This window comes from Colletotrichum chrysophilum (genome assembly GCF_026319265.1).
Source record: "Colletotrichum chrysophilum strain AFK26 chromosome Unknown scaffold_5, whole genome shotgun sequence".
NCBI lineage: Eukaryota > Fungi > Ascomycota > Sordariomycetes > Glomerellales > Glomerellaceae > Colletotrichum > Colletotrichum chrysophilum.
Genome location: NW_026517292.1, coordinates 425,584 through 437,279, shown reverse-complemented (window position 1 = coordinate 437,279; position 11,696 = coordinate 425,584). Strand labels below are relative to the sequence as shown.

Genomic DNA, 11,696 nt, shown 5'->3' with positions numbered 1-11,696 from the left:
CATGGGCTGGGGGGCTTGCGACGTGACTCGAGGACAACCATCTGCTTGGTGTAAATACTGTACCAAAAGAGCCGAATTCCAAGCAAAGTTCCATTTGTTTTTTAATACGCAGACTATGAATGATTCAGAAATTACATGCCGCCGTGACAGCTGTCACCTGTGAAGCGTGAGGCATCCCGTGACACAGAAGGTAAATAACTGAGTAATCTCTTGATAAGTCTATTTAGTTTGGGTCTACAGATGATTTGCTTTTGCGTGGTTCTCGTTACAACAGCTTCAATTAATTTTCGTTTCCATCTCAACTTCTTTTCAAACGTTTCCCGGCACGATGTCCTTCAGGCATTGACTTCCCTACATCTAAGAGTTTTGGGTGACAGGAGACTCCAAACCAAGCACCTAAACATCGTTAGTTTTTGCGCAAAAGTCCGCTTCATTAGATTACGTACCAGAGCAGTCCGGCTTGGGATGTACACATGAGTCCAATTCTTGCGGTTGTTCCATTCCATGGGCGTGGTAAAAAAGCGAGTGCCTTCATCAATGCGACCATGGCCGCCAACATCCTTGTGGTCGGTGTTCAGAATGACCTTGTACGTTCCAGAAACCTCAATGCCAATTCGGTAGTCAGCGTAGCTCTCGGTGGGGTGGAAATTGAAAATGAAGACAACGCCGGCCCTCTCAAAGACGATGACCTTGTCTCCCTCGTGCTTGAGAGAGATGTATGCTTGTGGCGCCGCCAGCCAACCGTAGTTCTGCTCCGTGGTGTTCATGAGACGATCAAAGTGGTCGAGGAACTTGTAGCGAAGGAGGTGATCATCAGTCAGGTTCAGCTGGCGACGAGCGTACCAGAATGAGTTCTGGTTGCCTTCACGCGGGAAGTCGAGCCACTCAGGGTGCCCAAATTCGTTACCCTCAAAGTTAAGGTATCCTTCTCCGCCGAGACCGTGGGTCAACAGACGGATCATTTTGTGGAGGGCCATGCCACGATCGATTGTTGGCGTCAAGGGGGTGAGGGTCGACATGTTGGTGTACATCTCGGCATCACAAAGATGCATCATCAGGGTTTTGTCGCCAACAAGCCTAAAATGGTCAGGTTGGCTGGAGAGAGGGAGGGAGGAGAAGACTTACGCCTGGTCGTGACTCTCGCAGTATGCAATCGTCCTTTCGCCATGTCTTCTGTTCGTGAGGGTAAAGCAAATGTTGCCAATATCCCAGTCCTCGTCCTTCTTCTCCTTGAGAATCTTGATCCACATATCTGGAATTGCCATGGCAAGACGATAGTCAAAGCCAACACCACCAAGGGAAAGGGGAAGACAGAGAGCGGGCATGCCAGAGACATCTTCAGCAACAGTGATAACTTCTGGGTAGAGAGAGTGGAGCATCTCGTTGGCAATCATAAGGTAGACGATGGCCTCTTCATCAGCATCGGAGCCAAAGTACTCGTGGTAACCCCCAGAAAACCCACTGTTCTTGTCAGTGCGCTCACCCTACGGAAAGGGTCCGAATGCTTCAAAGTACTTACGTGCCAATACCATGGTGTAAATACAGCATGCTGGTCACTCCATCAAAACGGAAACCATCAAAGTGGTACTCATCCATCCAAAATCTCAAGTTACTGAGAAGGAAGCGCATGACCTCGTGGTGACCGTAGTTGAACAGCCTACTATCCCACAGCTCATGACGACCGCGGCCACCTTCATGGAAGTACTGGTGGTCTGTTCCATCAAATTCGTTCAGTCCGTCCAACACGTTCTTGGAGGCGTGACTGTGGACGACGTCAAGAAGCACGACGATGCCCATGCTATGAGCAGTATCGACCAGCTCCCTCAAGTCCTCGGGTGGTCCATATCGGCTACTCGCAGCAAAGAAGTTGTTGATTTGGTAACCAAAGCTGGCATAGTACGCATGCTCCATGACCGCCATGAGCTGAATGACGTTATACCCAAGGCTCTTGATTCTAGGCAGCATGTTGTGGGTAAACTCTTTGTAGGTCGCAACTCTCAGCTCAGGAGAGGAAATTCCAACATGTGCTTCGTAGACGCGAGCGCTCTTAGGCTTCTGCGGCCTCGGGTGTTTGAACTCGTACTTTTCGGCTGCGGGTGGGTTCCAGAAGCGAGCTTCGTACGCGGGGGATATGGACAAGTCTTGCGTCACGTATTTGATCCATGCGGGAAGACGGTCGACGCGCTCGCCGCTCGGGAGCTGCAAGGAAATCTAGTCGCCAATGAGCTCATGCGCGATTCAGCGCAGTAACAGTATGGCACTGACCTTGATCTTGGAGTTATGGGGAATGGCAGCTCCGCCATTGACGGCAGGGAGAGTGATTTCAAAGACGCCAAAGTTGTTCTTTGTCATCTCATGGGAGTTTCTGTCCCAGTTGTCTTGAGAATTCCAGGTAAGCAAGTTTCTAGCAGGAGACGCAAAACGTAAGTCTTACTGAAATCGCCGGTGAGGAAGGCCTGGGTGGCATTAGGAGCCCACTCGCGGTAGACGATGTTGTTGTCCTTGTCTACATTGAATCCGAAGATGGACGTGCCCTACGATCGGTCAGTTCTAGATCGATACATTCGGTGACATGCATTTTTTGTACCTTGGAGAACTTTTCAATGCCGCCCTCGGTATCGTTGATCTTCTGGATCCAGTCCTGGGCGCGGGCGTAGCGCCGCTTGAGGGATTCCTGAAAAGGCGACAGCCAAGGATCGAGCTTCACGACACCTGCACGCGATTAGCAAATGCTCAAACAGAGCCTCAGGGTCCCGTGTTTCTCACCAGTGCCATCGTTGGGGATGCCCTCGGCAGCTCCCTGGTTCCCGTTGAGGGTAATCGAGTTTGCCGAGTTCTCGACAATGGCGGCCATGGCGAATAATGTCGATTGCGCTTGGGACGGCCAGATGTTTGAATGGCGGGGTAGGTCTCGCGGCAGTTGGTTGTTATTGGTATCTATCAATTGCAGACGCAGAACGTCAGATGTTGCTCAGGAGGGAGTCAACGCAGGGTAAGGTAAGATGATTTAGAGGAAAGTCGATTGGGAAGCTACCGTGCCCCGCGTGTGAAATGTTGAGGTCGGGGAGAGCTCAGAGAGCTATGGACAAGTACCTGTGCTAAGCTGGGAATTCAGACCTTTCCTAACGTAGGACGGTAGGGGTCTGAAGCTAGACAAGGAATGCGCAGATTGGTAGCAATCTCGTCAGGAATTGGGCGAGTCTGGAATCTGTAGAATCTCGATCAAACGTTGGGCTCGTCCTCACTTGAGCAACAAAGTAGGTGGGAAAGGCGGGGAGCAAAGCAATCGAAGATGGCAGAGTGATATCGAAGGCACTTGTCGTCATGCAGTGTATGTCAGTGTCCAAGATAGATGGTTCCCCCGCACTGCTTGGGGCAAGCTTGGGATGGATTAGACTTTCATTTTATCGGACGCGACAGAGGGAAGAGCTCGGGTATATTATCAGCGTGGTGCATATGGTATGACGTCGTGGGGCAACGCACTTGGCTTGTCCGATTGTGATGGCGAGTAGCTCGCAGCTTCAGGCAAGCAAGCAAGTAGGTAGGTACCATTATGGTCAATTGGGCTGGGCTGTCACGCTCTCCAGTGTCTCTTCTCTCCGCATTCTGTGCGGCCCTTCCGCCTGGGGATCCGTTGGTCTGGGGCGACCAATTCAACGAGAATTGCTGCATCGGAAGCGACAGGCCGCTAGAGAGGGACGAGAAAAACACGATGCCGCCACCCGAACACCTCCCTGTCGATGCCTGCGTCTCAACACAATCGGCAGACCGAATCATAGCAGGTGGACGGCCTTCCAGCGAGCCATTCAGCAGCTCGCCACCTCCGACGTGGTGGTGGGGGATGGCACGCTGAAGGTTGGGGTGCTTTTAGCGACCAATGTCGAGCTCAGCTTGTTGGACATGAAAACTCGAACTCGGCTCCCCCGTGTTCTTGCGTGGTGTAGCCTGCCGTCCTCCGCGTGCTTTGCTCCTTTCAGGCAAGGATGAAGGGCGAGTGAGGTGCGACAGGCCACTTCCCCGGCCAGTAGCAGGCCAGGCCAGCAGGGTATCCAGCCAGTACGAGCAATCTGCATCAGTGCTGTGGAACCAGTTTGTCGTTATCGTGCCAGATTGCCATCACAGACACGTCGTGGGCCTTCTCAGAATCGCATGCCAGACGCACAGTGGTGGAGCGCTGGACGTGGAGTGGGCTGCTGGGCTACACTGTATTCGTACCAAGCTAGGTACGTAGGTGGGTGAAGCTCCCTCTCATACAACATCTCAGTGCACATTGCTATGAGGTCTATCCAAACAATACGAATCAAATAAACATCCCCTGACGTTGGCATTCATCCAAGACAGCGCCCGGCCGTTGAAGGCGATGTTCCGGATGGGGCAGCCGTTGTGTTCACAAAACAAAAGCAAGCTTGGCAAGATCTGTCAATTCACTGCCTGAGACGCCTGCGTCCGGAATTGGTTGGACCCAATGTGCGTATGGTCTCCTGACCCCAGCCTGGAGGTTTGCTATGGAATAGTTGGGCTTTGCCAGGAGTCTGACTTGTGTCTTACAGCCTACTGGCATGTATGACATGATCTGATCTGTGAATATCCCGCAGAGCCGCCCATTGCCCGTCCCCAGTTCGTCTACGGGTGGCTGGCAGGAGACGCCGCCTGTAAGGAGACTGTAAGGAGACCAGGGGAGCTCTCCGAGATGCCAGTTGGGTCGGCACTAACACTGCAGCGCAAGCAGCAGGGTCTGCGATTGGAACATCACAGACACGATAGCGATAGAATTGCGTCATGAGTGGCCTCGCGTTGCGATAAGCTATTTCCCATCAATGTCAAATTGACTTTGGAAAGGCAGCAGCAAGTCGTGTCAAGGAGCAAATAAACCATCTGATAACAATCAACTGTATCCCCAATCTTAGCCGCTCCTAAGCGCTGGAACTTGAGCTCCTCAACCCCGCATCCGGGCCACTGCGGCGGGCAGCTCTGACCAAGCTTCCTTATGCGGCCAACCAGCCACAATCTCACGACAGCTGCCATCTACTCCGGTAACCGGACTTTCAACCCGCACCACCAACGTCTACTCGACACAAACGCGACAGCTACCTCTCTAACGATCATCACCCTTCAGCCAGGCTATGGTTCCCTTATCGGGTCTCCTGCACCATGCCTCTACCCGTCAGGCCATCGGCCTACACCTGCGCACGCTGCCTGCTGCTTTCCAATGCTAGGCGCCCCTTCTCCGTCTCACCCGTCGCACGAGTCGCACCGAGACGCACTCAGGACTTCAACTCCGGCTTCACGAGCAGCTATGATCCGTCTACCGAGACCGGCCGAGGTCCCATGTTCAACAAGAACAAATTCGGCGTTCCGCAGTTCTATCCCCGAGACCTCAAGAAGCGCGTCGACGATTACGTAGTCGGACAAGACCGAGCAAAGAAGACGATATGTTCTACCATCTTCAACCACTACCAGGGTGTTAGAAGAAGGACGAACCAGGGCCATGAAGAGAGGGTTCAGAGGGAAAAGGCCGAAAGACAGCGATATGCTCGGGATAGGGATTTGCCCGAGAGGCGGGACGTTCATCCCGTCCAAGGTCAGCGCAGTCGCTACTCGCCCTTCCAGCGCTATCGTGCTGATGAAGAATGGCCGCAAGATGAGTTCCCTGGCCATGCTGAATCTGTCCAGCACATGGACGAAGGTTACAGTTCGCCGACCGGCTTCGACGGCTCTTACCTGGTCGAGGAGCCCACGACCCCGCCTCAAGTCAAGATTGACAAGAGCAACCTCCTCCTCATCGGTCCTACCGGTGTTGGCAAGACCTATATTTTAGAGTCAGATGATGGCCTCCAGTCGTTCCTCATGTTTCGGTTTGCTAACTTCCTGCAGGACTCTAAGTAAGAAGCTTAACGTGCCTTTTACGATAGCCGACTGCAACTCCTTCACCCAAGCCGGTTACATTGGGCAGGATGTGGAGACGTGCATAGAACGATTGTTGATCGAAGCGAATTACGACATCAAGGCGACCGAGCACGGCATTGTCGTTCTGGACGAGTTTGATAAGCTGGCCAAACGGGACAGCATGAACGGTCGAGATGTTGGTGGAGAAGGCGTCCAGCAAGCTCTTCTGAAGCTGGTTGAGGGCTCCAAGGTGACCGTCAACGTCAAAGACAACAGGTCATCGAGGTCCGCTTCACCTATCACGACGAACTACACATCTTCAAGTTCAACGTCGGCCCCGCAGTCCACTCCTCCGCAGGGCAAGGTCGATCAATACACTATCGACACCACAAACATTCTATTCGTCTTTTGTGGCGCGTTTGTTGGTCTCGACAAGGTAGTTGTACGAAGAGTGTCGAAGCCCTCGATGGGTTTCGGCTCCGAGTTGCGAGCTTCACAAGGTCTTGGCAACACCCATCCCATTCCACGACAGTTGTTCTCGCACCTACCGCACGTCGACGCGGAGGCTCCGGCGTCTGCGTATACACCACTCGATCTAACAACTCCTGTAGATTTACAGGCTTTCGGGTTCATTCCTGAGTTGATTGGCCGAGTGCACAATATCTGCGCTCTCAGCCCGTTGTCCCTAGATGACCTGTTTAGGATTTTGACGGAACCGCGCAACAGTCTCGTTGCGCAGTATACCGCTCTGTTCGAAACATATCCTTCACGCTTACACTTTACTAGAAAAGCATTGTACGCCATTGCTGAGAGGGCTGCCAAGTCTGAGACTGGCGCTCGTGGCCTCAAAATGGAAATGGAGAGGGTTCTGGCTGAGCCCATTTTCGACGCCCCCATGCCGTATGTATTGATTACCGAAGCCTGTGTTAAAGGTTCCCAGAAGGCAGGTTACTGGGGTAAAGATGGGAGACTGGAGGTTGAGCGTCGGATAGCTGAGGAAGATTCGGACAATGCGCCACATACTTCAGAGGTGACTTTCGAGCAGTACCGAGAAGCTGGCCAGAGCGGCGCTTGAAGGCCATGGCATATATACCACGATTTGTTTGGGAGCATATACCTGTGCGCGGTATGGAGTTGGGGAGTAACATGCTTAGTTGAGATGATGATGCACCCATACGCGAAGGCTGCCGGGTTTGCGGGTTTGTGCAGAAAGGGTTCGCTCCATCTGATAAACCATAATGCGTAAGGTGAAATTTTGGAATACATAATTCTGTTTTGTTCACTGGAATAAATCATACAGATCGAACATATTCACGACATTGTAGCGAATCAGCAAAACGCTTGCAGAAGTTTGTCTAAGTAGCAAACAATCGATCATGTTGAGCCACGATTTTCATCAGCGTTCTCACAGATCAGAATAACGCTGATAACCACGGGTGCTTGATCGCTTCTTTGGAAGACACGATCCAGAGTGAAATGACGGAAACGGCAGGGTGACAGGTAAAGCCACAGCTGATGTAATCTATGTCTTATCACCTAGCGGCCCTGTCAGAAATGCGCGTTGTACCCATGGTGGTCCTTCCTCCCAAAGTCACTATGAGGTTCCCCGTGATTTTGAGAAAGTGACTGATTGCAGGATATCTCTCGGAGCTTATTAGCAAAAGATCAATCAGCTGTATTTAGAAAAGATGCAACAAAGGCTTAGAAAAAAGAAGAAGGAAAAACAATTGAATATCGTTACGTACATCAAGTCCCGGGAGGCGGCGCTGACTGTTGCTGCCACAGGTGACCGCCATAGGTCATCCCCACAGATGACAGATGACCACTGACCAGCAACCAATGCCATGACCAGGATATCCCTATTCTAAGAAACCTACAATTTTTCTCCACCAGTCCCAGACAGATTTGCCGCAGGCCCGTACGAACCCGACCCCCTTCTTCCGAGGACCGACTCAACCCCGGCCCCGTCATCGTACAGCTTCAGTTTTTGCTTTCCTTTCCCTTTCCATGTCCATTCGACTCCCTACATTCCCTCCCATCAACCCCAACCGCCACCATGTTGCGAAGCTCCGTGTGTAGAGCTGGCACTCGGGTGCTCCAGGCCTCGAAACCCACGGCCTCGTCGAGCTTCTCGACGATCGCGTCGCGAACCTCTGCGAGGAAGCTCGCCTCTGCTCGTCGCCCCTTGGCCTTGACCAGCCAACGTCATTATGCGAGCGCAACCGACTCGGCCCCGAACCCCAACGACAACTTCCTGTCCGGCAACACCGCCAACTACATCGATGAGATGTACATGCAATGGAAGCAGGACCCCAAGAGCGTTCACGTCTCATGGCAGGTCTACTTCAAGAACATGGAGAACGGCGACATGCCCATCTCCCAGGCGTTCACTCCTCCCCCTTCTCTGGTTCCTGGTGCCATCGGTGGTGTTCCTGCCCTCGGCGCCAGCCTCGGCGAGGGCTCTGAGATCACCAACCACTTGAAGGTCCAGCTTCTCGTGCGTGCCTACCAGGCTCGAGGCCACCACAAGGCCAACATCGACCCTCTGGGCATCCGAAACGAATCCACTGGCTTTGGTAACATCAAGCCCAAGGAGCTTTCCCTCGAGCACTACCAGTTCACCGAGAAGGATCTCGACGCCGAGTACGAGTTGGGACCCGGCATTCTCCCCCGCTTCAAGAGAGAGGGCCGCGAGAAAATGACGCTCCGCGAGATCATTGCCGCCTGCGAAAAAATTTACTGCGGTTCCTACGGTGTCGAATTCATCCACATCCCCGACAGAGAGAAGTGCGACTGGCTGCGCGAGCGCATTGAGGTTCCCCAGCCCTTCAAGTACTCTATCGACGAGAAGCGCCGTATCCTCGACCGTCTTATTTGGAGTTCGAGCTTTGAGTCTTTCCTCGCCACCAAATACCCCAATGACAAGCGTTTCGGTCTCGAGGGCTGCGAGACCCTGGTTCCCGGTATGAAGGCCCTCATCGACCGTAGCGTTGACTACGGCGTCAAGGACATCGTCATCGGCATGCCTCACCGTGGTCGTCTGAACGTCCTCAGCAACGTCGTCAGAAAGCCCAACGAGTCCATCTTCAGCGAGTTCGCCGGAACTGCCGGTGGTGAGGACGAAGGCTCCGGTGACGTCAAGTACCATCTTGGTATGAACTTCGAGCGCCCTACCCCCTCCGGAAAGCGTGTCCAGCTTTCTCTTGTCGCCAACCCTTCCCACTTGGAGGCTGAGGATCCTGTCGTTCTCGGCAAGACCCGTGCTATCCAGCACTACAACAACGACGAGAAGACTCACCGCACCGCCATGGGTGTCCTCCTCCACGGTGACGCCGCCTTCGCTGCTCAGGGCGTTGTCTACGAGTGTCTTGGATTCCACTCTCTGCCGGCCTTCTCGACTGGCGGCACCATCCACCTCGTTGTTAACAACCAGATCGGTTTCACCACTGACCCTCGTTTCGCTCGCTCCACCCCCTACTGTACCGACATTGCCAAGGCGATCGATGCCCCCGTTTTCCACGTCAATGCCGACGACGTCGAGGCCGTCAACTTCGTTTGCCAGATCGCCGCTGACTGGCGCGCCGAGTTCCAGCAAGACGTCATCATCGACTTGGTCTGCTACCGTAAGCACGGCCACAACGAGACCGATCAGCCTTCCTTTACCCAGCCTTTGATGTACAAGCGCATTCAGGACCACGATTCCCAGATTGGCATCTACATCAACAAGCTCCTGGAGGACGGCAGCTTCACCAAGGAGGATATCGATGAGCACAAGCAGTGGGTCTGGGGCATGCTCGAGGAGAGCTTCTCCAAGTCCAAGGACTACCAGCCTACCTCTAAGGAGTGGACCACTTCCGCCTGGAACGGCTTCAAGTCCCCCAAGGAGCTGGCCACTGAGGTTCTTCCCCACAACGAGACCAGCGTCGACGGCAAGACTCTGGAGCACATTGGCACAGTCATCGGCAGCACTCCCGACGGCTTCCAAGCTCACCGCAACCTGAAGCGTATCCTCTCCAACAGGACCAAGTCCGTTGTCGAGGGTCAGAACATCGACATGCCCACTGCTGAGGCTCTGGCTTTCGGTTCGCTCGTCACTGAGGGCCACCACGTCCGTGTTTCCGGCCAGGACGTCGAGCGTGGTACTTTCTCTCAGCGTCACGCTGTTTTCCACGACCAGGCGACTGAGGACACCCATACTCCTCTCCAGCACATCAGCAAAGACCAGGGCAAGTTCGTCATCTCCAACTCCTCGTTGAGTGAGTTCGGCGCTCTCGGTTTCGAGTACGGTTACTCTTTGTCCTCCCCTAACGCCCTTGTCATGTGGGAGGCTCAGTTCGGTGACTTCGCCAACAACGCTCAGTGCATCATTGACCAGTTCATCGCTTCTGGTGAGGCCAAGTGGATGCAGCGTACTGGTCTTGTCGTCTCTCTCCCTCACGGCTACGACGGCCAGGGTCCCGAGCACTCTTCCGGTCGTCTGGAGCGCTGGCTCCAACTCTGCAACGAGGACCCTCGCGTCTTCCCCTCTCCTGAGAAGTTGGAGCGCCAGCACCAGGACTGCAACATTCAGATCGCCTACATGACCAGCCCGTCCAACCTGTTCCACGTCCTCCGCCGACAGATGCACCGTCAATTCCGCAAGCGTAAGTTGCTATGGTTCCAAATTTTCAACAAAGTATGCCTGCTAACATGAAACAGCTCTTATCATCTTCTTCTCCAAGGCTCTCCTGCGTCACCCTCTTGCCCGCTCCAACATTGAGGAGTTCACTGGAGATTCTCACTTCAGATGGATCATTCCCGATCCTGAGCATGAGACTGGTGCTATTAAGTCCAAGGAGGAGATTGACCGTGTCATCCTCTGCTCTGGTCAGGTCTGGGCCACTCTGTCCAAGTACCGCGCCGACAACAAGATCGACAACGTCGCCTTCACTCGTCTTGAGCAGCTGAACCCCTTCCCCTGGCAACAACTGAAGGAGAACCTCGACCAGTACCCCAACGCCAAGACTATCGTCTGGTGCCAGGAGGAGCCTCTCAACGCGGGAGCCTGGAGCTTCACGCAGCCTCGTTTGGAGACCCTGTTGAACCAGACTGAGCACCACGACCGCAAGCACGTCATGTACGCGGGCCGTGGACCCAGTGCGTCTGTTGCTGCTGGTAACAAGGGCCTGCACAACAAGGAGGAGCAGGAGTTCCTGGAGATGGCTTTCAACGTTAAGCAGGACAAGCTGAAGGGTGAGTAAATTCGAAAACAGACGGTCACCTTATGACTGAAGGGAATGGCGAGGAATAGAAGATGGGAATGGAAGGGATCAATCAGAATGGCGGGCGCAATTCCTGGCTTGTACAACTGTAAAACTATACCTATGAGTAATAACCACACGCCCTCCATGACGGAGAGATTGTGCAAGTTACAGCAAACGGACGGGCAGGGAAAGCATCCTAGATACACTAGCATCAGGGCGGGTCACAGCGCCGCCTTTTAGCGATATACCTGCTATCTACTGAATTTAAGTTATGTTCAAAAGATGTTCATGAGAATGAGAAGGGAAAAAAGAGGTGACAGCTTTGATAAACTCAAGTTAATAGGATTAATACGTAGTCACTGGAAAATCTCATTGCCGTCATGAAAATAACATCTTACAGTTGTCATGAAGTAGAAAACTCTGTTTCGTAAGATACTCAAAGAGAGTAAATAGGAATCAAAGGCTTACAGAGGGTGAGTTGAACCTTGAAGGCGTGTAGTTGCGATATCGCTGTCCAGTGTCGGCGGAAAGTCCTCGGCTCGGGGGCGGATTTGGTGATGTTCGGAG

The 11,696-nt window shown here is 53.4% G+C and overlaps 3 protein-coding genes across 3 annotated transcripts; 2 read left to right on the top strand and 1 right to left on the bottom strand.

The window, feature by feature from the left end:
• Positions 1-357: 357 nt before the first annotated feature.
• Positions 358-2,854, bottom strand: COL26b_001229 (uncharacterized protein; the record flags this gene model as incomplete). The annotated part of the gene is made up of 8 exons (XM_053174184.1): positions 358-396; positions 447-1,077; positions 1,126-1,461; positions 1,520-2,199; positions 2,266-2,378; positions 2,435-2,534; positions 2,588-2,712; positions 2,767-2,854. 8 exons carry the CDS (start codon positions 2,852-2,854, stop codon positions 358-360), a joined length of 2,112 nt encoding a protein of 703 aa, XP_053041894.1.
• Positions 2,855-5,151: 2,297 nt separating this feature from the next.
• COL26b_001228 (uncharacterized protein) lies at positions 5,152-6,961 on the top strand (the record flags this gene model as incomplete). Its single annotated transcript, XM_053174183.1, is given in 2 exon segments — positions 5,152-5,855; positions 5,875-6,961. The coding sequence occupies 2 exon segments, from the start codon at positions 5,152-5,154 to the stop codon at positions 6,959-6,961; spliced, it is 1,791 nt and encodes a 596-aa protein (XP_053041893.1).
• A 981-nt stretch (positions 6,962-7,942) lies between these two features.
• On the top strand, positions 7,943-11,126 carry KGD1 (2-oxoglutarate dehydrogenase E1 component; the record flags this gene model as incomplete). Its single annotated transcript, XM_053174182.1, has 2 exons — positions 7,943-10,529; positions 10,585-11,126. 2 exons carry the CDS (start codon positions 7,943-7,945, stop codon positions 11,124-11,126), a joined length of 3,129 nt encoding a protein of 1,042 aa, XP_053041892.1.
• Positions 11,127-11,696: the final 570 nt, after the last annotated feature.